Below are 27645 nucleotides of genomic sequence, written 5' to 3' on the forward strand. Positions count from 1 at the left end.
AGTTCTGAAGCAGAATAGATATATTACAAGCAGATATATTGAAGAACTCTGGCAGAACTATGTATGGAGGCCCACGACTGGAAAAATAGGGCAGTGCTGCAGGTCAGACTTGGTGCATTGGTGGAATTGTATGAGTTCCTAGTACATGGAAAAGCAGGGGAGTTGCACCTTATTGTTGAGTTGTATTGGAAAAGCTGAAAGCATTTCTAGATGGGGAGCAACAGAATTTTATGGGATAGAATTGAGATGCATACTACCCCTGGCACAAGCCTATGCATTTAGTCATTCACTTCCATAAGAAATTATTCATTTGCAAATTTTAGAGGGTGAAAAAATAATTAGGTTTCACTTCACAAGGAACTATGTGGAGTTCATGGGTGTGTTCCTTGAAGGGAATGTTAATACGTGCATTATCTCCTTAGGCTGCCATTTGTATGCCATTAATACTCACCACAGCAGTGAACTGAGGATTGTTGTGGCTATTAGGAACAAACTGCTTCTCATCACAAAGAAATACAATCAAGGCAACGATTTAACCAGTGTCTGTTTGATGTCACCACTGTCTGAATCACCAGTGGAGGAATTCCAGTACATCAGGGTATGCTTGAGACAAATCACTAAAAACACCTTCTCTCACACTTGGTAGGGCTGACACGTGGTTCAGGAGGGGCACACATCTTGCCTTTCTAAACCCCAGGATTGGTTCAAATGAGAGTCCCAACAATGGTGATGGGAAATCCCATTACAGATACTTAAACAAAAATCCTCCACTTTTTTTAACTGGATTCTTGTTCATCAATGAAACATATCTGTGTACAGCCTGTCTGCCCTCTAGCACAGCTCACTGGGCACCACCTGTAGTACAAACTATTTCCAGTGAGAATATGAAAAGTAGAATAATTCCTTTAATTTCCATCTTAATGTAATGTCATTTACATTACAGGAGATTTGTCTCTCTGACCCTCCAGTGATCATGACTCTGGTGGATGGACCTACTGGAGACAATGACAATATGATCTGTGTAGCATATCGGCATCAGTTTGATTTAGTTAACGAGAGTACTGGGGAGTCCTACAGGTTACATCATGTTGAAGCAAGCAGGGTAAGTTCTCAGCATTAGAACAGACTTTGCTAGTGTAACCACACCTAGCACCATAAAAGTTGATATAGCTATCCTTGAGGCCACAGTGACTTCTACCACCTTCCTTAGAGCACCAGTTTGGGAGGATCTTAGTTTTTTTTGCTTTTAATTTAGTTTGCAAGCTATTATGTCTGATCCCACTCTGCCTGAGACCTGAGTTCTTTCTATGGTATCTAATGGTGTTTGTCCCGAGGCAATCATAAAATAAGACATCTCTGACTGGTACTCCTAGACGTATCACCAGGTGGGCAAAAGCCTTGCATCTCCTCAGAGTCTGCAATATCACCTTCAGCATAGCTGTAAAGCCTTTTCTTTTCTTCCTAGCTCAAAGGCTTTTCTCCCGTTTAGTACAGGGTGAGAGAGAGAGAGAGAGAGTGTGTGTGTGTGTGTGTGTGTGTGTGTGTGTGTGTGTGTGTGTGTGTGTGTGTGTGTGTGTGTGTGTGTGTGGAAACTACCATTTGTTAGCCATCAATTTCAAATTAAGATTTGCATAAACCAAGACTGAACCAGCTTTCCTTGCCTTCTCAGGTATGAGGAATAAGCTCCCTCCTGTTCGATTGCCTTTTCCAGTCTTGCATATTCCTCCTGAAGGCCTTTATTATTCCCCTTAAGGTCTATTTTTAACATAAGTTAATGACCGGGTGAGACCTCATCTGGAATATTGCATGCGGTTTTAGTCTCCCATGTTTAAGAAGGATGATTTCAAAGTGGAACAGGTGCAAATTAGAGTTTCTAGGATGATCAGAGGAGTGGAAAAGCTACGTTATGAGAGGAAACTGAAGCAGCTTTTCTTGTTTAGCGTAACCAAACAAAGGCTGAGGGGAGATATGATTGCTCTCTACAAATACCTCAGAGGGATACAAACCAGAGAGGGAGTCGAGTTATTTAAGTTAAGCACCATTGCTAACACAACAACATATAGATATAAACTGACCACCAACAAATTTAGGCTTGAAATTAGATGAAGATTTGTAACCATCAGAGGAGAGAAGTTCTGGAACAGTCTTTCCAGGGGAGCAATGAGAGCAAAACAACCTAACTTGTTTTAAGACTGAGCTTGATCAGTTTATGGAGGGAATGGTATGATGAGATTGCCTACAATGGGATGTGGGCCATCTGTGACAGCTAGTAGCAAAATATCCCCAATGGCCAGAGATGGGGCACTAGATGGGGAGGGCCTGGTAGGTCTTTCCCACATGCTCAGGGTCCAGCTGATTGCCATATTTGAGGTCGGGAAGGAATTTCCCCCCAAGTCAGATTGGCAGAGACCCTGGGTTTTTTTGGCTATCTCTGCAGCATGGAGCACGGTCACTTTCTGATTTAAACTAGAGCAAATATTGGATTCTCTATAACTTGAAATCCTTTAAATCATGATTTGATGACTTCAGTAACTCAGTCAGAAGTTATTACAGGAGTGGGTGGGTGAGGTTCTTTGTCCTGCGAAGGCCAGGAGTGCAGGCTAGATCAGGGGTGGGCAAACGTTTTGGTCCGAGGGCCTCATCTAGGTATGGACATTCTGTGGCGGGCCATGAATGCTCACAAAATTGGGGGTTGGTGTGCTGGAGGGGGTGTGGGCTCTGGGGTGGGGCAGGGGGTGGGGGGAAGGAGGGCGGGCTCCAGATGGGGGTGTGGTCTCTGGGGTGGGGCTGGGGATAAGGGTGCAGAAGATTGCTCAGGGCTGGAACAGAGGGGTTCGGAGGGCGGGAGGGGGATCAGGGCTTGGGCAGGGGGTTGGGGCACAGGAGAGAGTCAGGGGTACAGGCTCCAGGCTGCACTTACCTCAAGCAGCTCCCAGAAGCAGCAGCATGTCTCCCCTCCGGCTCTTATGCGGAGGTGAGGCCAGGGGGCTCTGCATGCTGCCCTGTGCGCAGGCACCGCCCCTGCAGCTCCCATTGGCTATGGTTCCAAGCCAATGGGAGCTACGGGGGCAGTGCTTGGGGCGGGGGCAACGTGCGGAGCCCCCTGGATGCCCTTACGTGTAGGAGCTGGAGAGGGGACATGCCACTCTTTCCAGGATCCGCGCAGAGGAGGGCAAGCCCTGGACCCCACTCCCTGGCAGGAGCTCAAGGACCAAATTAAAATGTCTGGAGGGCTGGATGCGGCTCCTGAGCCAGAGTTTGCCTGATCACAATGGTCCCTTCTGGCTTTTAAATCTGAGTCTTTGAGACCTAATGGTAATTTCTCACAACAGAGCATCTGTTACTCAGTTTCAGGACATCCTCCTTCTTACTCAGATGCTGGGTAAACAGAAAATATGGTTTTCTCCTCCTTCCTCAATAGGCAACAGTCCATGGATGTAGAAAACACATAGAATTTATACAGTTGCTCTTGTAAGGTTAGTACATCACTCCTCCTATTGTCATATGGAACTATCTGCCACAGTTTTCTTTTTCAAAGTCATCATGAATTGTTTTTCTGTCAAGATTCAGTGCCCCCAATAAGGCATTTTGCTATTAGATTGTAGTAGCTGCAACTCAGTGTACAGCACTTAAAAAGTAATCAAAGCAGGTAGTATCAGCACATCAGCTCCTCTAGACATTTGCCTAGTTTTATAACAGGCTACATAAAAAGCACTAGCAAAGTCAGTACAAACTAAATTTTCATGCAGACAATAACTTTTTTATACTAGCAGCAAAGAATCCTGTGGCACCTTATAGACTAACAGACGTTTTACAGCATGAGCTTTCGTGGGTGAATGCCCACTTCTTCGGATGCAAATAGTGGAAATTTCTAGGGGCAGGTAAATGTAAGAAAGCAAGAAGCAAGCTAGAGATAACGAGGTTAGATCAATCAGGGAGGATGAGGCCCTGTTCTAGCAGTTGAGGTGTGAAAACCAAGGGAGGAGAAACTGGTTCTGTAGTTGGCAAGCCATTCACAGTCTTTGTTTAGTCCTAAACTGATGGTGTCAAATTTGCAAATGAACTGAAGCTCAGCAGTTTCTCTTAGAAGTCTGGTCCTAAAGTTTTTTTGCTGGAGGATGGCCACCTTAAGATCTGCTATTGTGTGGCCAGGGAGGTTGAAGTGTTCTCCTACAGGTTTTTGTATATTGCCATTCCTAATATCTGATTTGTGTCCATTTATCCTTTTCCAGTTTGGCCGATGTACATAGCAGAAGGGCATTGCTGGCATATGATGGCATATATTACATTGGTGGATGTGCAGGTGAATGAACCAGTGATGGTGTGGCTGATCTGGTTAGGTCCTGTGATGGTGTTGCTGGTGTAGATATGTGGGCAGAGTTGGCATCGAGGTTTGTTGCATGGATTGGTTCCTGAGCTAGAGTTACTATGGTGCGGTGTGCAGTTACTGGTGAGAATATGCTTCAGGTTGGCAGGTTGTCTGTGGGCGAGGACTGGCCTGCCACCCAAGGCCTGTGAAAGTGTGGGATCATTGTCCAGGATGGGTTGTAGATCCCTGATGATGCGTTGGAGGGGCTTTAGCTGGGGACTGTATGTGATGGCCAGTGGAGTCCTGTTGGTTTCTTTCTTGGGTTTGTCTTGCAGTAGGAGGCTTCTGGGTACACGTCTGGCTCTGTTGATCTGTTTCCTTATTTCCTCGTGCGGGTACTGTAGTTTTGAGAATGCTTGGTGGAGATTTTCTAGGTGTTGGTCTCTGTCTGCGGGGTTAGAGCAGATACGGTTGTACCTCAGTGCTTGGCTGTAGACAATGGATCTTGTGGTGTGTCCGGGATGGAAGCTGGAGGCATGAAGGTAGGCATAGCGGTCGGTAGGTTTTTGGTATAGGGTGGTGTTAATGTGACCATCACTTATTAGCACCGTGGTGTCTAGGAAGTGGACCTCCCGTGTAGATTGGTCCAGGCTGAGGCTGATGGAGGGGTGGAAGCTGTTGAAATCGTGGTGGAATTTTTCCAGAGTCTCCTTCCCATGGGTCCAGATGATGAAGATGTCATCAATGTAGCGTAGGTAGAGAAGGGGTGTGAGTGGACGGGAGCTGAGGAAGCGTTGTTCCAGGTCGGCCATAAAAATATTGGCATATTGTGGGGCCATGCGGGTGCCCATAGCAGTGCCACTGATCTGGAGATATATATTGTCATCAAATTTGAAATAGTTGTGTGTGAGGATAAAGGCACAGAGCTCAGCAACCAGTTGTGCTGTGGCATCATCAGGGATACTGTTCCTGACAGCTATTATTCCATCAGTGTGTGGGATGTTTGTGTAGAGAGCCTCTACATCCATGGTGGTTAGGATGGTGTTTTCTGGAAGGTCACCAATGCATTGTAGTTTCCTCAGGAAATCAGTAGTGTCACGGAGATAGCTGGGAGTGCTGGTAGCGTAGGGTCTGAGCAGAGAGTCCACATATCCAGACAGTCCTTCAGTGAGAGTTCCAATGCCCGAGATGATGGGGCGTCCAGGATTTCCGGGTTTGTGGATCTTGGGTAGTAGATAGAATAACCCTGGTCAGGGCTCTAAGGGTATGTTGATTTGTTCTGGTGTTAGTGTAGGAGTGTCCTGAGTAGATGGTGCAGTTTCTTAGTGTATTCCTCAGTGGGATCTGAGGGAAGTAGCCTGTAAAATTTGGTATTGGAGAGTTGTCTGGCGGCCTCCTTTTGGTAGTCAGACCTGTTCATGATGACAACAGCACCTCCTTTATCAGCCTCTTTGATTATAATGTCAGGATGGTTTCTGAGGCTGTGGATGGCATTGCGTTCTGCACGACTTAGGTTGTGAGGCAAGCGATGTTGTTTTTCCACAATTTCTGCCTGTGCACGTCGGCGGAAGCAATCAATGTATAGGTCCAGACTGTCATTTCGACCCTCAGGAGGAGTCCATGTGGAGTTCTTCTTCTTGTGCTGTTGGTGGGAGGGTAACTGTGTATCAGTGCGCTGTTCAGTGTTGTCCTGAAAGTATTCTTTGAGTCGGAGACGGCGAAAGTAGGCTTCCAGATCGCCGCAGAACTGTATCATGTTGGTGGGGGTGGCAGGGCAGAAGGGGAGTCCCCGAGATAGGACAGACTGTTCTTCTGGGCTGAGTGTGTGGTTGGATAGATTGACGATATTGCTGGGTGGGTTAGGGGTACCACGGTTGTGGCCCCATGTGGCAGGTAGGAGTTTAGACAGCTTACAGTCCTTTTTCCTTTGTAGAGAGGTGAAGTGAGTAATGTAGATCTCCTGTCTTATTTTAGTGAAGTATTTTTATACTACTCTATATATTATACACTGAAATGTAAGTACAATATTTATATTAGTTGATTTATTTTATAATTATTTGGTAAAAATAAGAAAGTAAGCAATTTTTCAGTAAGTGTGTGCTTTGACTTGTCTGTATTTTTATGTCTGATTTTTGTAAGCAAGTAGTTTTTAAGTGAGGTGAAACTTGGGGGTATGCAAGACAAATCAGGCTTTGGAAAGGGGTACATTAGTGTGGAAAGGTTGAGAGCCACTGTTATGGAGTATTATGAAAGTGATACAATTTGAAAAAACAAACCTGAGCACTTATCAGAGCTTTTGTGCCTTTTCATGAAGTTTTAAATATCAACCACAACTGCCTAAAACTACTTCGTACATTCTTGGAGTATTGTGTGAGAATTTCTTAATAACTTGAACTCAAGAAATGCCTTTTAGTCTTATCTAAGAAATCACTGCCCAATGCAGTACTGAAAAGGGGAAACAAGCAGAATTAGCACTGTATTTCCAGTGGCCAAAATGTTCTAACTTGGTTGCCTGAAGTTAGACATCTAAATAAATGCCAATTTTTCAGAAGTTTTTAATACCCACAATTCCTATTGATTTCTGTCCGAGCCTGGGATGGTCAGTATCTCTGAAAGTCAAGCCATTTTTATTTGTGTCTAAATATGGATTTAGGTGTCTGGCTTTAGATACCCAAGTTTGAATATTTTGAGCAGTCTGTTTATGCTGATAGTCTTCCTCAAAATGCAGATAGAAAAATTCTCCTCTCTTCTGATGGTTCTTGGTTTTATTTAATTTACTTTTTGTTTTATTTTTTACCTTTTATGTTTTTTGCGTGAATTTAGTGATGAAAGGGATCAGGTTTGACAGCCTTGGAGACTGAGCAGGTACTGCATGGATAGTTGCAGTGCAAACTTCCCTGTGTGGCCTTGCCAATTTTCCTCAATCCTGATCTGAAGAATCTACTTCTAGGGATTAGTGTGGTCTCTGTCAACAATTTCAACCAAGGTCTCATAAGGACATGGAACTGAGACAAAAAATCATCCTGATGGCGGCAGCCCGTCAGCCTTCTCTTGACCTGCACTAGGAATCACCTAGAAGGTTTGAATTTTCCCCACAACCCTCGATGTCCGGGGACTATGGGTCGAAGAAATCAGCCGCAGATCCCTCATGAAAGGTATCTAAAAAGAGATATGTGAGCCTTTAGCTAGCCGAAAAGTATCACCGGCACACTCGGAATTGTTGGTACCAAGACCATCTGAGCACAGTACCCATAGCTCACAAGGATCTGGAACGGCAGGTACCACTGATGCACACCAATGGATGAGGAGAGGAACAGGGTGCACACCGTTAAGATGATAATTCTGGTATAAGCGGTACCTTTGGCACTGTCAACTGTGAGCCACCCAGCACCAGAACACTTAGTACAGGCAAGATCCCCAACTCCCTCCTTATCAGCACCAGGTCGGTCAGGACCGCAAGAGTTCCAGCATTCAAGAGAACTCAGGGTATCTGATATACAAGAATTTCCCCTTCTCGGCACTGGGGCTCCAGTACCGAGTCTCCTCCAGATACTGGAATCTTTGGCACCATGCCATGCACCTCCACTTCCTAGCGGTGACTCAGACAGTGAGCCAGAGGAGGTCATGTCTCACCACTCCTCTTATGCTCCATATAGTGTCCGTTATAAGGGGCTCCTCAGTCGTACCCTAAACCTACTCCACCACCACCATGGTACGGCCAGCCATGGGCACTGCCATTGGGCTCTGTCCTACCACCCCAGTGGCCTTACTGGTATCTCTGGGTGGCATATAGACCTCATACCTTTTAGACTTCCAGCTTGACTTACTGTGAGCCTCTGAGACATTCTCCCTCGGCCACAGCATCCAGAACCTCTGAGCCTCCAAAGGAGATCATGAAGGAAGAGGAGGGCATATTTGAGGAGGAAGTTACATCAAGAACCAACATCTCCTTCTCCTCTCCAGATGAGGCAGTGATGCCCACCGACAATTTCTGGTTTTCCCAGGATTTAGCTAAAAGGGTAGCAGACATGCTGCAGATGCCCCTGGAGGAAGTAAGAAATACCCATCACAAGTTCCTTGACATTTTACACTTTCCTCATTCTCTAGAGGAGACTCTTCTGGACCCGACCAAGACTATCTAGCAAATCCCATCATCGGTGATGCCTACTTGTAAACAGGTTGATAAAAAAAATTACATCCTGACTTGGGAAACAAAATTCCTTTTTTCTCACGCTCCCCCTAATTCCATTGTCATCAATGTGGTAAAATCTTGGGCCCGCCAGCACCAAATGAGATGCACTCCTCATGACAAGGATTGGAAATGCCTAGACCTCTTCAGAAGAAAGGCCTACTCCTCTGCCAAATTGCAATTTAGAATAGCAGATTATCGAGTTTTAAAAGCTAAATATGACAATGTCAATTATATAAAGCTCAACACTTTTATTGATCAGCTCCCAGAGTCACACTGTGACCAGTTCGAGCTATTATCCAGGAGGGACAACTAGTGGCCAAAACAGTGCTCCAGTCAGCCTCAATGCAGCTGACACAACTGTCCATCTCCATTGTGGTGGTTATGTGGCAAGCATCTTGGTTATACCTATCTGGCTTCCCTAAGGAAGTGCGGATGACCGTAGAAGACCTTTCCTTTGAAAGCACCACATCGTTCGGTGAAAAGACGGATGTGTCCTTCCATATCCTTAAAAATTCCAGGGCCATTCTTTGCTCATTAGTGATCTATGCACCTGAACAAGAGAAGGTTTAGTCCACAACCTCAACATAAATCCCACACTTCACAATTCCAAACCCAGCGTTTCTGAGTCTCAGAAAGAAATCCAGTTTTTCCAAGATCCTTCCTCGTCCCACTTCAGACACCCTTTTCACAAGAGTTTACTCAGACAAAAAACAGATCTCCTCTGGTTTGGAGCCATAAAACCAGTACCTCAACATCTGCGAGCCAAAGGTTTGAGATGATTTCTCAGATTTACCCTGGGCAAGGACCAGTACTTCCCTTTGGCCTCTCCTCAGCACCAAGAGTATTCTCCAAGGTCCTCTCCATATTGGTGGGTCACCTACACTCCCAGGGGATCATGATCTACCACTACCTGGATAATTGTCTCCTCAGAGCCTGCTCCTTCAACAAGGTCCACCAGGTTACCAAAACCTCAGTAGACTTGTTCATGGAACTGGGACTACAGATCAATGTTCAAAAATCAATCTTCATCCTTGTACACCCCCTAGATTTCATAGGAGTTGACCTTGACTTGCTACAGGCCAAAGCACTCCTAGCACAGCACAGGTTCCACACCTTGGCCACGCTCATAGAGACAGTACAAAACAGCCCTCAGATATCAGCCAGACACTGCCTCCAATTCTTGGGGAATATGGCCCAGCAGTGATGGGTCATGCTAGACTTCACATGTTGTGCCTCCCGATATGGTTCATCTTGGTCTACAGATCGAAGAGAGACAAATTAGACAAACCTCTGTCACTATTCACCAAGGTCAAAAACTCCCTGGGTTGGTGGAAAAATCAAGCAAATGATTGCAGGGGATCCTCTTTTCACCATCACTCCTTCTCACCACTGATACATCCCTCATAGAATGAGGCGCACATCTAAATGACCTTACAACACAAGGCAAATGATCATCCATGGAGATGTCCCTCCACATCAGCCTCCTCAAGCTCAGGGTGGTCAGGAATGCCTGCACCCATTTTCTCCCACTGATCAAGGGAACATACACAAGAGTCTTACAGACAACATAGCAGTATGCACTACATAAATTGGCAGGGAGGAGCCAGGTTGCCCTCCTTTTGTGCAGAAGCACTAAAGTTATGGAACTGGTGCATTTCCCACAACATCACATTATCAGTGGCCTACCTTCCAGGAGTACAAAAGTCTAAGTCACAAATTCCAGCACAATCACAAGTGGGAGATAAATCCAGCAGTTCTTCAGGACCTATTCAGGCAGTGGGAGACACCGTCCATGGACCTGTTTGCTACTTACCTGAACAAGAAATGTCCATGCTACTGCTCCAGCACAGGGATAGGGCAAAATTTATTGGGCGACACACTCCGTCTTCTGTGTGACAGGGACCTTCTCTATGCCTTTCCCTCATTTCCCCTGCTGTCAAAAGTCCTATTAAAAATAAAAAGAGGAGCGCACATCATACTGACTGCTCCCACCTAATTGAGACAGACTTAATACCCCTACCTGTCACAAATGGCGATGTGCCCACCGATTTCTCTCCAATCCACGCCATACCCAGAACAAAGGATGCATGCTACATCCCAATTTGAAGATACTCCACCTCAAGGCTTGCCTCTTTTATGGTTCCAGTGAATAGAAAGGTCCTGCTCAGGAGGTACAGAAAGTATTACTACACGGTAGAAAATCCACTACATGTCATACTTACCTGCAGGAGTGGTTTCAGGTTTGGTGTAATTCCCAACAAATTCCCTGACATCCGCTACTTTTCCAGTGGTTCTAGACCATGTACTGACTCTCAAAAAAATTAGGATTATCTCTCAGTTTGCTCAAAGTTCACCTTGCAGCTATAGCAGCCTTCCATCGATAACTAGAGGGATACTCAGTGCTCTCTCACCCAACCACAAAATTGATTCCTCAGGGATATAGTAAAACTTTTCCCCCAACCCAGACATCCCACCCCAGCATAGGACCTAAACCTAGTACTGAAAAGCTTGACTAGACGTCTCTTTGAATGCATGGCTACTTGGTCACTCACATCCTGTCAATGAAGACAGCCTTCCTGGTGGTGATCACCTCAGCAAGGAGGATAGGGGAAATAGCAGCACAGATAGCACCCTCCCCCTCAACCCGCAATATTGTTTCGGGACAAGTCACTCTCAGACTGCACCTGAAATTAATCACTAAAGTGACTTCCCCCTTCCACATAAACCTACTGCTTCACTCCCCAAGCTTTTACCCCAAGCCTCACCATGATAACAGGGAGGCTATACTGCACACACTAGACATTAGGAGAGCCCTGGCTTTTTACCTGGATAGGACAAAGGCTTTTAGGAAATCTATGCTCTTCCTTTCTATTGCAGAGAGATCTAAAGGCTCAGCACTTTCAGCCCAGAGACTCTCCAAATGAATATGGAACTGTATTAAACAGTGCTATCAGGTTTGCAACATAACACCTCCATCCAGTATTCATGCTCACTCCTGAGGTCTGTCTCTTCCTCCATCGCCTTCCTCAAGAATGTCCCTATGTCAGAAATCTGTATAGCGGCAACCTGAGTGTCTGCTCATACCTTCACAAAACATTATGCAGTTACCAGAGACTCCGCTTCCGATGCCATCTTCAGTTCCACAGTATTGTCATCTATAACTGATTTGACTCTGAAGCCCCAGTCCTCCAGTAAGAATACTGCTTGGGAGTCCCTTACAGTGGGACCACTTATAGGGGACATAGCTCGAAGAAGAAGAGGAAGTTATCGTGTGCAGTAACGATGGTTCTTCAAGATGTGTGTTCCTAAGGGGGCTTCACAACCCACCCTCCTCCGCTCTACTTTGGAGTTCTTGCCAAGGACTCCACAGTAGAGAGAGAACTGAGGGGATTTCACCCATGCACTCTGGTTAACCTCGTGGCAGTGCACAACGAGGATAGTGCATGTTACCAACATTCTCTGATCAGCAGCACAGGGACACAAGTGCACATACAGTGAAGCACCCATAGGGAGACATATCTCAAAGAATCATCATTACTGCACAAGGTGAGTAACTTCCTCTTTCCACATCCCATTATCAACTGCCTGAGCTGTACTGACCCACTAAACAAGGATATAGATGTCCAGTACAGTCTCTTCTGAGGTTGGTTGACTAGAGGATAGCTGAGGAGACACTGCTCATGAAGCTGATCTTTTTTAGCAATGTTAAAATCTTTTTCATTAATCTAGTAGTATGATCTGGAGAGTGTCTGTCTAGTATAGTCTAGTGCAGTGGTTCTCAAACTGTGTGTCGGTACCCCAAAGGAAATCATGACCCCCTTTGAATGGGGTCACCAGGACTAGCTTAGACTTGCTGGGGCCCAGGGCTGAAGCCCAAGCCTCACTACTGAGGGCCAAAGCCCAAGGGCTTCAGCCCTGGGCAGCAGGACTCAGGTTTCAGGCCCCCAGCCTGGGGCTGAAGCCCTTGAGCTTCAGCTTTGGCCCCCCTGCCCAGAGCGGTGGGACTTGGGCTTTGGCGGGCTCAGGCTTCAGTCTCCCGTCCTGGGGTTGTGAAGTAATTTTTGTTGTCAGAAGGGGGTTGTGGTGCAATGAAGTTTGAGAACCCCTGATCTAGTGCATCAAAGGGTTTCATACCATGCCCCTCACCATACTGATTCCAGTCCAGTATCCATTATAACTAGTTTATAGTTTTGATTGTGCTACTTACAGAATTTCATGATTATTTATTACATACTACATACCACCAATAATTCAATTTTTATTTTTGTATAATGTAAGCAGATAAAATCTCTTATTGTAAAGCATTTTTATCGATTTAAATTTTCAAAATTATGCATAATTATGGGTTTAAAGCATTTTTGGTTATCAATTTAAATATTCGCAGTTGCAGGAAATTATGAGGGTCAGACAATTATTTAATGTCAGTAGATGTTAAGATTCAAAAAGATAAAGTTTTATAAACCACTAAAACACAAATTTTATATTTTTCCTAGTGCTGTTGATTAATCGCAGTTAACTCATGTGACTAATTAAAAAATCGCAACTAATTGCAGTTTTAATTGCACTGTTAAAATGTAGAAAAACAATTGAAATTTATTAAATATTTTGGATGTTTTTCTACATGTTCAAATATATTGACTTCAATTACAACACAGAATACAAAGTGTACAGTACTCACTTGATATTATTTTTATAACAAATATTTTCACTGGAAGAATCATAAACAAAAGAAATCATATTTTTCAATTCACCTCATACAAGTACCGTAGTGTAATCCCTTTATCGTGAAAGCGCAACTTGCAAATGTAGATATTTTTTTTTGTTACATAACTGCACTGAAAAACAAAATAATGTAAAACTTCAGAGTCTACAAGTTCATTCAGTCTTATTTCTTGTTCAGCCAATCACTAAGAGAAACAAGTTAGTTTACATTTATGGGAGATAATGCTGCCCGCTTCTTATTTACAATGTCATCTGAAAGTGAGAACAGATTTTCGCATGGCACTTATGTAGCTGGCATTGTAAGGTATTTACATGCTAGATATACTAAACATTCGTATGCCCCTTCATGCTTAGACCACCATTCCAGAGGACATGCTTCCATGCTGATGACGCTTGTTAAAGAAATAATGCATTAATTAAATTTGTGACTGAACTCCTTGGGGGAGAATTGTTATAGCAGTCTCGGATAATGACTCAGCATGTTGTTCCTTTTAAGAACACTTTCACTGCACATTTGTTAAAACGCAAAGAAGGTACCAATGTGAGATTTCTAAAGATAGCTACAGCACTTGACACAAGATTTAAGAATCTGAAGTGCCTTCCAAAATCTGAGAGGGACGAGGTATGGAGCATGATTTCAGAAGTCTTAACAGAGCAACACTCCAATGCAGAAACTACAAAACCTGAACCACCAAAAAAGAAAATCAACCTTCTGCTGATGGCATCCGACTCAGATAATGAAAATGAACATGCATTGATCTTCACTGCTTTGGATCGTTATTGAGCAGAACCCATCATCAGCATGGACTCATGTCCTCTGGAATGGTAGTTGAAGCATGAAGGGACATATGAATCTTTAGCTCATCTGGCATGTAAATATCTTGCAATGCCAGCTACAACAGTGCCATGTGAATGCCTGTTCTCACTTTCAGGTGACATCGTAAACAAAATGTGGGCAGCATTATCTCCTACAAATGTAAACAAACTTGTTGTTTGAGCGATTGGCTGAACAAGAAGTAGGACTGAGTGAACTTGTAGGTTGTAAAGTTTTACATTGTTTTATTTTTGAATGCAGTTTTTTTTACATAATTTTACATTTGTAAGTTGAACTTTCATGATAAAGAGATTACACTGTAAAAATAAAAAATATTTTTCGATTCACTTAATACAAGTACTGTAGTGCAAATATTTATAATAAAAAATATAAAGTGAGCACTGTGCACTTTGTATTCTGTATTGTAATTGAAATCAATATATTTGAAAATGTGGAAAATATCCAAAAATATTTATATAAATGGTATTCTATTATTGTTTAACTGCACAATTAATTTTTTTTATCGCTTGACAGCCCTAATTTTTAAATGTGAAGCTGACAAAGTAAATAGCCTTAAATCAAAAGATCATATCTATATTTACTATTCATTCTTTAGTCCATTTGTAAGAAGCCTAATTCAAAAATCTAAATCACCAGATTTTGACTGTAGTAAGTTCTTGCGCAAAGTTTTCTTTGCCTGTCTGTAAATTTCATTTATCTATGGAAATATATTTTCATTCATTTGTGTGTATGCAGTGAAAAAACATTTACCAACATTTACCAATAAAAATCTAATCTTTCTAAACCTGTTTATGGACATTCCAGATACTGAATTTAGTTGCAAAGAATCAGTTGAGGGTTGCAGTCTGAGAATTTCTGATGACCATACTTTATAAAAATTTCCACTTTCTCCAATGTCCATTTTCTCTCATTCCAATAATTCTCAGTTCTTAATTGTAGCCCTATTTTCCAGGGTATTGAAATCTGTTCAGCAGTGCTTTGTCATACAGGAATTCATTAAACCTGGAACAACTGCCAGATTGGTCTCATTCATGTTTTTAAATGCTAAGATTCCTGAGAGGGAAGATATGGGTGCTTATGGTCTTCCCAGCCTCCCAGTCATGGTGTGCAATGTTGGGTTTTTTTGTTTGATGTTTTACAAAGTTTCCTTTTAGAGCTGGCATTTTTAGCACTGCGTGGTGGCTCAGCCAGATCTGCTGAAATACCGCCTATTTCTTCCTTGAATTCTGGTCCCTGTGTGTATTCACTGTTGGTACACGTGCTCCATATGCCTGAAATTGGATATTTCTATCAAGTAGCATCCATTGGTCAACACCTCTGCAGTTGCTTTCCTCGTGGTCCATACCGAAGATATAAGAGGTGGTGCAGACTGATGCCTCTCCAGGTCCTTTTTTTACCACCACATGGCCTAAGTAGGAATCCTCCAGTGTCCAGAACTGATCCTCATAGGCATTCTTTTCTGTAAATATGTAAAAGTTTTATGTTGTTAGTTATCATTAGATAAGTAATTTTTAAGTTAGACTCTCCATTCTGAGAAATCCTCTGTCAGTGCAGGACCTAGATCAGGGGTAGGCAACCTATGAAATGGGTGTAGAAGGCAGCACGCGAGCTGATTTTCAGTGGCACTCCCACTGCCCGGGTTCTGGCCACCGGTCGGGGGAGCTCTGCATTTTAATTTAATTTTAAATGAAACTTCTTAAACATTTTTAAAACCTTATTTATGTTGCATACAACAATAGTTTAGTTATATATTATAGACTTATAGAAAGAGACCTTCTAAAAACATTTAAATGTATTACTGGCACGCAAAAACCTTAAATTAGAGTGAATAAATGAAGACTCGGCACACCGCATCTGAAAGGTTGCCGACCCCGACCTAGATTATAACGAGGCTCCCAGGCTTTAAGAATTGCCTTTCCTTACCCCACTCCTTTTTGATCAGCGACAACCACCAGCACCGCCTCTACTGCCTGAAGAAGCATATATCTCCACTAAGTGCAGTATCTGTTGGTCTTTTCTCAGACAAACATGGCAGGCACAAGAACGCCAACTTCAGAAGCACCTAATGGATCAGATCCAGGCAAGGTGATCCATCCCTTCTTCCATTCCTTGTAGGCATTCTGCTTTCTCTTAATAATCTGTTTGAGATGCTTGTTCATCCATTTTGGTCTGCAGCCCTTCCCTACAATGTTTTTCCCTTTGCTTGGGATTCAGGATCCAGATAATTTCTGCAACTTTGACTTAAAGCAATTCTAAGCCTCCCTCCACATTCAGATCCTTGAGTTCTTTAGTCCACTTCACTTCTGGAACTAATTCCCTATTTTTTTTTAACGTTTGCCCTTTTGCAGTCAAAGACCTAGTTGCAGACCTATTTTTGTTTATTCTTCCTTTTAGTAAAACTGCATTAACTCATGATCATTCAAACCAGTGTTGGCCTAGTAGTATTTATTTCATTAAAAATATTAAAGAGATCTTTATAAATATCCGAATAGGATCATGGGAGTCCATCCACCGGCAGGGCTGCTGTACAGACCTCAGACAGGCAACACAGACACGCAGCTGTATGGAAGGGCTGGGGTGGTACAGCTGCGCCGGAGGAGCTGCTGGCATGGGGCTGCCTGGCAGCCCCACATTCTGCTCCTCCTTTGTCTTTCTGGTACACCGTACTGGCTATAAATAGCGTACTGGTACAGCATACCGGACTATACCGCTCTACTTGCACCACTGCTGCCCCATCTCCTAGCATCTCTGGGAGTCTCTGTCACTATAAAGGAGTCCACTCTAACTCTCACTCAGACTATAGACATAATAGGAGTGACCTTCGACTCAGTTAGGGCAAAGGCTTATTTTCCTTATTCACACCCTGGGCAGCCTGATAGATCGGGTTATGCACAGCCCTTGGCCATTGGTCCAGATCCCATTTGCCAGATTCCACCTCCACTGCCTGCAGCCTTGGCTTCAAGCAGTATATATACCGAACAAACACAGCATGAATTCTTAGTGACAACCCTCATCAAGATAAGGACCTTTCTGACCAGGTATAAAGAACTGGCACAAGTGTGCATGTGCATTCCTTTCCTATACCCCACACCCCATAGAACAATAATCTCAGATGGCTCTTTATTAGAGTGGGGGGCTCACATAGATGGTTACATAGCATAGGACATTTGGACGCCTTTGGAAACCAGGATATATGTAAACTTGCAGGAACTCAGGCAGTCTGAGAAGCATGCAGGGCATTCTTGCCATTAATCCAATCTCACAATGTTCTTACAACATCAGACACTATGACAACTGTATTGTACATAAACAAACGGAGGAGCAAGATCTGTTCTCCTGTGTGTAGAAGTGGTCACCTGGTGTATCTCCCAGGAACTCAGAATTCACTGGCAGACAGCCTCAGCAGGTACTTTGTCACTGACCATGAGTAGGAATTGCACAGTTCAGGGGTGAACAGCATCTTCACTCAGTGGGAAACCCCTATCCAAGACCCATTTGCCTCTCAGACAAACAGGAAGTGCAGCATATACTGTTCTTCGAGTGATTGCACATGTGCATTGCACTGTAGGTGTGTATGTGCCCTGAGCACAGTCACCAGAAATTTTTCAGAGGTACCTGTTGAGATGGCTCGAGCACTCTCTGGTGCTGCGTATGCTGGTAGAAAGTGCCCAGCCGAACCTGCACCCCCCCTCCCGTCCTTCTTACCACCTAGACAGGTTGCTGGAACTGTTCTCCTTGCTTTGGCAAGTTCTCAGTGGTATTCCTTTTCCTATAATTATATATAGTTTGGTTAGTTGTAAGTAGTTTTTAGTCAGTTTAGTGTAGTTTGTGTATCTCAATTAGGTGGCGGAGTTTGGTCCGTTATGCAGTGCTGAGGCATGCCTCAGTCTCAAGACTTCAAGCCCTGTACCTCCTGCAACTAGGCTATGCCCCTGAGCGACCCGCACTCTAGATGCCTGAAGTGCATGAAAGAGGCTCATATTGGGGACCGCTGCCAGATTTGCAGGGACTTTAAGCCTTGCATGAAGAAGGCCAGGCTGAAGTATTTACTCTTGGAGGAGGCACTGACACCTTCCTCTGAGGCGAGCCAGATGGACTCAGCACTGAGTACATTGGTTTCGGTAAGGACTCTGCCATGCAAGAGCCCTGGCACTGTTTACCATCACCAGGGCCAAGAAAAAGGCACAAGAAGCAGCCAAATGAGGGGGGACAATCTCTGGCACTGAAGATGGCCAAGTATAGGGATCAGAATAGAGTGCGACCTAAGCCAATCCACTCCTCTGCCTCAGTACCACAGTGGTCAGCACCATTGACCTCTGGCTCTTACGAAACACTGTTGCCTCTGGTACTGGATGAACTGTCTACTTTAGGAATGCAGCGTGGTACTAGCGCTATTGCAGTGCCCTCCACACTGGAGGCGTTTGCCACTGCCAGAGACCGACTATTGCTGTCACTACTAGTATCTCTGGCAGTACAGGAGTTGTCAGTATTGGTGCTGGCGGGCAAGAGGGAACCTATTGTTCCCAGTTACCGTCTGGTATAAGGCCCAGCAATACCGTCTAAGGCGAAACCAACAATGCTGGTCTTGACACAGGCTTCTCTGCCTCGGCACTGGTCTCCAGCACCAGTGGGAACTGCACTTTCATGGTCACCAGATAGAGGCTCATCATATTCTGAGTTGGAGGTCGGGTTGTACTCCTCCTGTCCCATGAGTCACTCCCGCCACTCTCCCAAACACTTCTACCCTGCACACGGGTGCCATCATGTACGTATCCTAGAGGTCACTAGGCACCTATGCCGATGCAGTGGCCCTTTTGGAACCCAGGGGTTTCCCCCCAATTCAGGATTCCTGTTCAAGACACTCCTGTTTGTCTCTCTGAAAGAAGAACACCATTGCCTCATTGGGCAACACCTGATCTGGACTCCAGTGCCAAATTTCAGGACCCGGTTCTGTGGGATCCTGCTGACGCAGAAAGGAAGGGTATTCTCAGTTAGTGCTAGCCTCCTCCTCCTCCTCCCCTGACAAAGCTGTCAGGAGTGAGCATGTCACCTCCCCAGGATGAGTATAGGGCTCACCAAGAGTTGTTGAAGACGGATAAAAACTCACCCTCAGTGGTGTTCCAGTAAGCTTCCTTTTTTAGACTAGTCTCTTTCTAGTCTGGGTCCAGCAATCACTCACACCCCCTGTGGTTACTGTCCTTTGTTCCAATTTCTTTCAAGTATCCTTGGGGGTGGAGAGGCTTTCTCTTTAACCAGCTGAAGACAAAATGGAGGGGTCTCCCAGGAGTTTAAATAGACTTTCTCTTGTGGGTGGAGACCCTCTCCTCTCTCCTATGCAAAGTCCCGCTCCAAGATGGAGCTTTGGAGTCACATGGGCAAGTCACATGTCTGTGCATAACTCAGTTTGTACAGGCAGCAGCCATTGTTTACATGCTACCCTGATGTTCCTCAGGTAGACTTCTTATGTGGATTGAAGCCTTCCAAGATTCATTGTCCTTTAAGTATTTCTTGATTGGGCACTTAATTTGCACATTCCTTTCTCAAGAAGCTCACCAAATGCTTTACTAAGGCTACTTAGAAATCAAGTAAGTACACAGCCAATATTCATAACTTCAAATACAACAATGACACATGCATACAAATAGGATGAATAGATTCAGTAGATCATAACCTTTACAGAGATGTTACATGGCATATGTAGCATAAAACATATTCCGGTTATGTCATATATATCCATTCATAAGCATATTTCCATAGAGCCATATGGGGTGCACCATCACAGGGTGGCCTTAAATTTAAGCATACAGGTGGAGGTACTGAAGGTGTCCTCCCATAATCTAACATTTTAGCCATGGCAGGCTTATCAAAAGTAGTCCTGCCTCTTAATGAGGCCATTAGGAGCCCTGTTGTACACCCCCATTTCCCTTCCCCCTACATCAAAAAGAGCTGAGAAAAAATACTTTTTGCCCTTCCAAGGTTATGAGTTCTTGTACATTCATGGTATCTACTGCCAATGAAAGAGAGAGGCAGGGTCATCAAGGTGCAACACCTATAGCAAAGGACTCCAAGGAACTGGATTTATTTGGTAGAAAGTTTTATTCTACTGCCGGGGTGGGGGGAGGAGGGGAGTATTGCAGCTTGGGGTCACAAATCAGCAGGTACTGCTGGGCAGATATGACTTCAACATGTGAGACTCCATGCAGAAGTTCAAGAGCTTGCTCCCCCGAGAGGAAAGGCAAGAGTTCTCCTTGCTGGTGGATGAGGGAAAATCAGTAGCAAGGGCTTCCTTGCAAGCTGCCCTGGATTCGGTGGCCAAGTCCATGGCTTCAGTAGTGGCCGTGCGAAGGAGTTCAAGGCTACAGTCTTCTGGTCTCCCACAGGAAGTCCAACAGATCCTTCAGGACCTACCTATCGAGGGAGCATTGCTCTTTTCGGAGCAGACTGACACGAAACTTAATGGGTTAAAGGACTCTAGGGCAACCCTTAAATCCTTGGGATTGTGTACACCAGTGACTTCAAGGAGACAGCAGTGTGTCTGGTACTCTACCCTAGTCTTTCTCCAGTCACCAGGAATGGTTCCTTCTCCTGGATATTGTGAGGGAAGTTTTCCAGCAGTGAGGGATTCCCCAAACAGGAAGTGCCACCAGTTCCGCTCCCTACAAGGCCATAGCCCAGTAAGTCTCACGGATGCCTTCCTGCTACTATGGACAGGTCACCTGTACTACGCTTTCCCCCCCCCATTCCGCTCGTGCACAGGTACTACTAAAGATCAAGCAGGACCAGGACCAGGTCATTCTGATAGCCCTAACATGGCCCTATCAACGTTGGTTCGCCACCCTGCTAGGCCTCTCTGTGGTGGCTCCAATCCTGCTACCTTTACACTGGGACCTGATCTCTCAGGACCATAGTCAGCTACTCCACCCAAAACACAGCTTCCTTCACTGATGGCCTGGAATCTCCATGGCTAAATCCAGGAAATCAGGCTTATTTGCAGCAGGTGCGTCATGTCCTATTAATAGTAAGAAGCCCTCCACTAGGGTTACTTACTTAGGAAATACTTGAGTATTTATTACACCTGAAGCAGCAAGACTTAGCTATCTCCTCAGTTAGGGCTCACCTTGCACCAATATCAGCTTTCCACCCTCGGGTGGATAACCAGTCTGGTTTTTTTACATGAAATGCCTATCCTTTTCTTCAAGGGCCTAGAAAGAGTATACCTCCAAGTACAAGAGCCCGTTCCTCCCTGGGACTTGAACTTGGTCTTATTGATGCTTATGGGACCCCTGTTTGAGCTGTTAGCAATATGCTCCTTATTATACCGCCTCTGGAAGGTGGCTTTCTTAGTGGCCAGAAGGATCTCTGAGATCTGCGCCCTCACATCAGAACCTCCGTATGCAGTCTCCCTTAAGTATAAGGTGCAGGTATGGTCCCACCCTAGTTTCCTCCTGAAGGTGGTTTCATAGTTTCATAGCAATCAGGCAAACTTCCTACCTGTTTTCTATCTGACACCACATGCAAATAAAGAAGGGCAGGTTCTTCACTCCATTCTGTTAGACGAGCCCTAGTGTTCTACATAGAAAGGACTAGACCATTTGTAAATTCACCCAACTGTTCATAGCAGTAGCTGATAGGATAAAGGGTCTCCCTTTCTCTGCTCAGAGAATTTCATCTTGGATCATATGTGTTAGGATCAGGCGGGTTTTCCACCACCAGCTAACCTAACTGCTCACTCCACAAGATCACAAGCATCATCAGTGGCATTCCTAGCACAAATCCCTATTCAGGCATTTGCAGAGCAGAGATTTGGTCATCAGTACACACATTCTCTTTTCATTATGCCATCACTCAACAGTCCAGGGACAATGATGCAGTCAGCATGTCCATAAACGTCGATCCTACCACCTGCGCAACTGCTTGGGGGAGTCAAATACAGTGGAATACACATGTGCAATCATTCAAAGAAGAAAAAACTGTTATTAACCTTCCATAACTGTTCTTTAAGATGTGTTGCATATGTCCATTCTATGACCTGCCTTCTTTCCCCTCTACATCGAAGCTAGTCAAAAAAGAAGGAACTGAGGGGGGTGCAGGGTCAGCTGGGGGCTTTATACTGGTGCTGTGAGGATGCAGCACCAGAGGGGGCTCGAACCACCCCTACAGATACCACTGAGGGGAAATTTTGTGGCGATTGTGTTTGGGATGTGCATATACCTACAACACATCTCAAAGAACAACAGTTACGAAGGTTAGTAACTTTTTTTTATAGGGAAGGTCATGGCCATTCTCCAGCAGCACTGCTTTCCTTCTTTCTTGGACAGACCACCTAAACTATGCATTTCTACCTGTCCCACCGCTTCCTTGAGTATTACAGAAGCCAAGGTGATAAAGCATGAGTCAATTTCATCATGCCCAGATGGACCAGGAGGTTCTAGTTTCCAGTTCTCCTGCACATGTCAGCCTGACCACCAGTCGGCATTAATTCCTTTCCATACCTCGTGACTCAAGACAAAGGCAAGATCCGACATCCCAATCCAGAATTCTTCATCTCATAGGTTGGTATTTGGATGGGCATCGGCTCTACAATGTTCTTGTTCCCAGAACGTTCAAGCCATCCTTATTAATAGTAGAGTGGACTCTGTGATAAATGAAGGGGGGAGGTAGCTCCCATTTATGGACACCCAGCCAGCGAGTTAGCTATAAAGTCCCTCTTGGTGGCTGTTCTCTGCTTGCTTTACCTGTAAAGGGTTAAAAAGTCTCCCTGGCTAGGTAAAAGAAAGGGAGTGGGCACCTGATCAAAAGAGCCAATGGGAGGGCCAGAACTTTTTAAAATGGGGGGGGGGACTTCCCTTTCTCTGGTGTTGCTCTCCTGATAGAGGGGACAGAGCGGGACAGGGCTGAAGCTATGCTGTGAAAAGCTTTAAAACCAGGTATGAAAAAGCATCAAATCATACCTCAACCCTACTTATCTGAAACTCCAAATATGTAAGTAATCAGGGAATGTCCAGGAAGATACGATTAGGGTTATTTTATTTCTTTTTGGCTTGTGGACTCCTCTGTGCTAACCCCAGATGGTTTTGTTTTGCTTGTAACGTTTAAGCTAAACCAAGAGAGCTATCTTGATGCTTAATTTTTGTAATTGCTTTTTTTTTAATCTAGCAAAAGCCTAAATTCCAGATGTATATTTTCTTTCTTTTTGTTTTTAATAAAATTTACCTTTTTTAAGAACAGGATTGGATTTTGGTATCCTAAGAGGTTTGTGCATATGTTGTTTAATTAGCTGGGGGCAACAGCTAATTTCCTTTGTTTTCTTTTTGAGCTCTTCCCTGGGGAGAGGGGGTGTGAAAGGGCTTGAGGGTACCTCACAGGAAGGAATTCCCCAGTGAGCCTTCCTAGGTTCCAAGGGTGTTTTTTTTTGCATTTGGGTGGTGGCAGCATCTACCCATCCAAGGTCAGAGAGAAACTGTGACCTTGGGTGTTTAATACCAGGTTGGAGTAGCCAGTATTAATTTTTAGAATCCTTGCAGGGCCCCCAGCTTCTGCACTCGAAGTGCCAGAGTGGGGAATCAGCCTTAACAGACTCCATGAGAAAATTTTGTCTCATCAAGTGGAAGCACTTCTCTATCTGGGCCCAGCAGCTCTGAGAGTCTCCTGAGTCAGCAGGTATAGCTGATCTCACATTACCTTCTTATGCTCAAGAAGTTTGGCCTTTCCGTTAGCTTCATACAGGTTCACCCAACAGCAATCAGCACATCACCCTCCATCAGACAGCTATACTGCCTTATTCACCCAATCACCTCCAAGTTTTTAAAGAGTTTTAATTAGAACTTTACAACGAGTAATAAAACCAATCCCTCAATGGTATCTTAATTTAGTGCTTCCAACAGTCACTGTGCCACCCTTCTAACTTGATGCTTTACCAATCTATGAAGATTCCCTATCTTGCTGCTATCATCTCAGCCAGACAAATAAGCGAGTTGAGGGCCCTAATGGCAGATCCTTCTTATACTACATTTCATAAAGACAAGATCTCACTACAGCTATACTTGAAATTCACTCTTAAATCAGTTTAGGAATTTCACATAAACCAGAATATGCACCTACCTGTGTTCTTTCTGAAGGCCCACACATCCATTAAAGTAAGGAAACTTCATCTCCATGATGTGAGACAAGCTGTAGCCTTTTACCTACAGAGAACAGAACAAATCACAGTCACCTAGGCTGTTTCTGGCAGCAGTAGCACGAGTCCAAGGACAAGCTATTTCCTCCCAGAGGATCTCAAAGTGGATCTTTGGCTGCGTTCTACTTTGTTATCTACTGTCTTATCACATACAGGGTATGGGCTCACGCTACAAGAGCACAGGCAGCCTTAGTACCATTACTCCAACAAGTACATCTGCTTGACATTTGCCAGGCAGTGATGTAGAGTTCCAGCCACACATTCATGAGACATTATGGTAGCGGTTCTGCAAGCAGCCATACCAGCTGCATCCTCCTTTTCTCTGAGTACTGCTTGTCAGTCACTCTCAGTGGAATACACACAGAGACCAGCACTCAAAGAAACAAGGGAATTTAAGTAGTCTTCATAACTGGAGTTCTTCAAGATGTGTGGTCCCTATCTGTATTCCACTACCTGCCCTTATTCCCCTCTACTTCGGATCCTCTCTGATCTGCAGTAAGAGGAACTGGAGAGGCGTCAGTCCGCACCATCCATTATGCCTTCAGTCTGGAACCCGAGGGGAACAACTATGTAGGCGCAGACAGACACTACTTGCTAGAAATCTCCACTCTTCGACACATCAGCGCACAGTGGAATACAGATAGGGACTACAGATCTTGAAGAATCTACAGATTTCCAGTTATGAAGGGTAAGTAACTTCCCTTTTCTAAACATTTGTGTTTCCAAATAAGTTCTATTACTACATTATAATGTTACTATAGAAAAATTGATTGGAAAACTAACCGAATCCCTTACTAAGAGTGGATTTACAATGAATGTCAAATAAAGGCATAGCTACAGAAGGCTACACTTGAAAAGGACAGATTTTGTTCTGAGCTGCAGGAGTGTATCTCCACTGACTCTGGTACAAAGTGTTGCATTTTTCTCAAAAGCAGTTTGTAATAACCTCAGTATCCAGTCTGCCCACTACCCTTACCCATTATCATTGCAGGTTAATTTTGTTGCAGCTATTGATGTATATGAAGATGGTGAAGCTGGTCTACTGTTGTGTTATAACTGTAAGTGTTGTTTTATTTGATCCGGGCAATAGCAAAGGAAGTTTAAAAACATGAGTTATATCAGTCTGCCTATCTGTGGGATATGATTCTACATATTGCTAAGTTAGCAGTTTTTCAATATAATTTTCATTATTGTTTTATGACAAGCTGTGCAGAATATAGAAACATCAGCTACCGGCTTCTGTTTTCAGGTGTACAAATGAAATTCCCCAATTTTGGAGAACCACCTCTGGTGTTAATTACTCACCAAAATGTCAGCTCTGAGATATCCATTATTATAATCACCTCACTTTCTTATATGACCCCATTACCAGAGTGTCTGAGCCCCTCACAATCTTTAATGAACCATTCAGTGATTAGGACTCTTGCCTGAGACTTTGATGCAATTCCTTGCTCCTCCACAAACTTCCTGTGTAACCTTGAGCAAAACAATTAGGCCCCAACTTTTCAAAAGTATTTAGGCATTGCTGTGCTCCGCACTGCAATGCCCACCTCATTTTGGAGCCTAAGTGTCATTTTCAAAAAGGATTCAGGCACTTATGAGCCTAATCCCATTGACAGTCAATGGAATTTAGGCTCAACTACCAAAATTCCTTTTGAAAATGAGACTTAGGGTCTTAAATTAGGTAGGCACTGCAACACTGAGTGAAGCAATGCTTAAATACCTTTAAGAAATTGGGCCTTAGTCTCTGTCCAGTTCACCATCTGTAATGAATGTTATAGCATTTCTTGACAGCACAGAGATGTTGTGAGGATAAATACACCAAAAATTGTGAGGTGCTCAAACGTTACAGTAATGAAGTCCATATAAGTCCCTGTTAATACAAAAGACTAGCCATGTGAGGGAGCAATGGCATCCTTTCAGACAAAATTCAAGAGTTCAGACCAAGTAAATAGAGTAAATAAAAAGAATAGGGATTTGTAAGCTGGTTTGCTGTTTTACTAGAATCTGTGTTGTATGTACTACTCATAGAAAGATGGTGACTTTCTTGATTTCAGCTTTGACTTTGCAGATGTACTGATAATTTTTGAGCATATTATTCCTGGCTTTTATAATTAATAATTGAAAGAAATCCTGCAATTAGGGAAATAGATGGGGATTCATAGTCACATTGGATAATCACTGCAATAATAATGTTCTTTGAGTAATCAATGAATCCAGATTTTAAAAGCCAGTCAGTGGAGTCCTGCCTCTTATTGGCTGACCTATGCTTTTATTCTTTCCTTTTTGCTTTTTAGTATTGGAAAATTACTAGTATTATGATTAGAAGAAGGTGCTGTAGAAGCACTTGCTGATGGAAAAACATGCAGTGCAGGAAAACCATGATAGAATTTGAGCCATTGTAAAAATAACACTGCAGTTCCTGAGAGACTGGGTGTACAAGTCATTTGATTAATAAAACCTCTGTGTCTAATATCCCCCAGGCCTCATATGGAAGTTTCCCCTCTCTGTACATTTCAGTCTTTGGGGAGTGTGAACTGTGCTAATGTATGACTGCTTAAAGGGTGTTTCGTGCTGGCTGACAGACACTGTGCCATTGATCTCAACTTCAGAACATTTCTTGCCTGTCTCTCTAGCCACAGACAAGTAATGGAGGATCAGGAAACAAGCAAACACATGATTTCATAAAAGATTAATGAATTGTAAAATTCTTACAATTGTAAAATAAATTATAAATAGCTTTGACATCAAAGTAGACACTTAAGATCGGATTTTACCACAGATGAGACACAATATAGTATATATTCTATATTACCCGTTTTTCCTCCCTTTAAAAAATTGTAGTCAGTAAATGTTCTTATGGTTTTAACAGCTGTATGGGAAGATATAATCAAATTTTCTAAGCCATTTTATTTAATATCAATTTGTGTCATTTTCTATGTGAGGTAACAGATGTTTTTTGTTACAGATGTCTGCTACTACAGAAAGGTATGCCCCTATAATGGGGGTACTCCTTTGGTCCAGACATCGGCATCAGACTTCCACTTTAGTTGGAACCAGGTTCCTTATGCCATTGGTAAGAAAAGACTGTAGTAACCTAGTAGGATGGTTTAACATCTTCATTTGGTTTGTGTAGAGGTGTGGACTCACCCCTGCGGCGCCTCCTGCTGGTGACTTTCAGAAATTAGCTCATTCCAGCCCCGGAGTGCCCTCTGCAGGCTGGTGATCCACCTGTCCTCTGGCCCCCGTGTCCCTCCCGGACCCGGTGCCCTTGTACCTGGGGTGCTGCCCCCTGGCAGTAACCCCTCAGTCTTAGGGTCTCCCCTCCCTGGGGATCCCCCACCCACTAGTCCCACTTCACCTCAGTATAAGGCTACTGCTAGTCATCGTCTAGCCCCATGCCCTGGGGC

At 44.0% G+C, this 27645-nt stretch overlaps 1 protein-coding gene across 8 annotated transcripts in view; it reads left to right on the plus strand.

Annotated features, from left to right (window-relative positions):
* The window catches only part of GARNL3 (GTPase activating Rap/RanGAP domain like 3), a 153868-nt gene that overhangs the window by 107588 nt on the left and 18635 nt on the right, over positions 1 to 27645 (plus strand). For all 8 annotated transcript variants that reach the window (XM_039506413.1, XM_039506411.1, XM_039506412.1 and 5 more), the window contains 4 exons: positions 423 to 598; positions 944 to 1102; positions 25227 to 25293; positions 27204 to 27311. In XM_039506413.1, coding sequence (XP_039362347.1) covers positions 423 to 598; positions 944 to 1102; positions 25227 to 25293; positions 27204 to 27311 — 510 coding nt within the window. The remainder of the gene's footprint in view (positions 1 to 422; positions 599 to 943; positions 1103 to 25226; positions 25294 to 27203; positions 27312 to 27645) is intronic.

Source organism: Mauremys reevesii, linkage group 19 (genome assembly GCF_016161935.1).
Source record: "Mauremys reevesii isolate NIE-2019 linkage group 19, ASM1616193v1, whole genome shotgun sequence".
Classification (NCBI taxonomy): domain Eukaryota; kingdom Metazoa; phylum Chordata; order Testudines; family Geoemydidae; genus Mauremys; species Mauremys reevesii.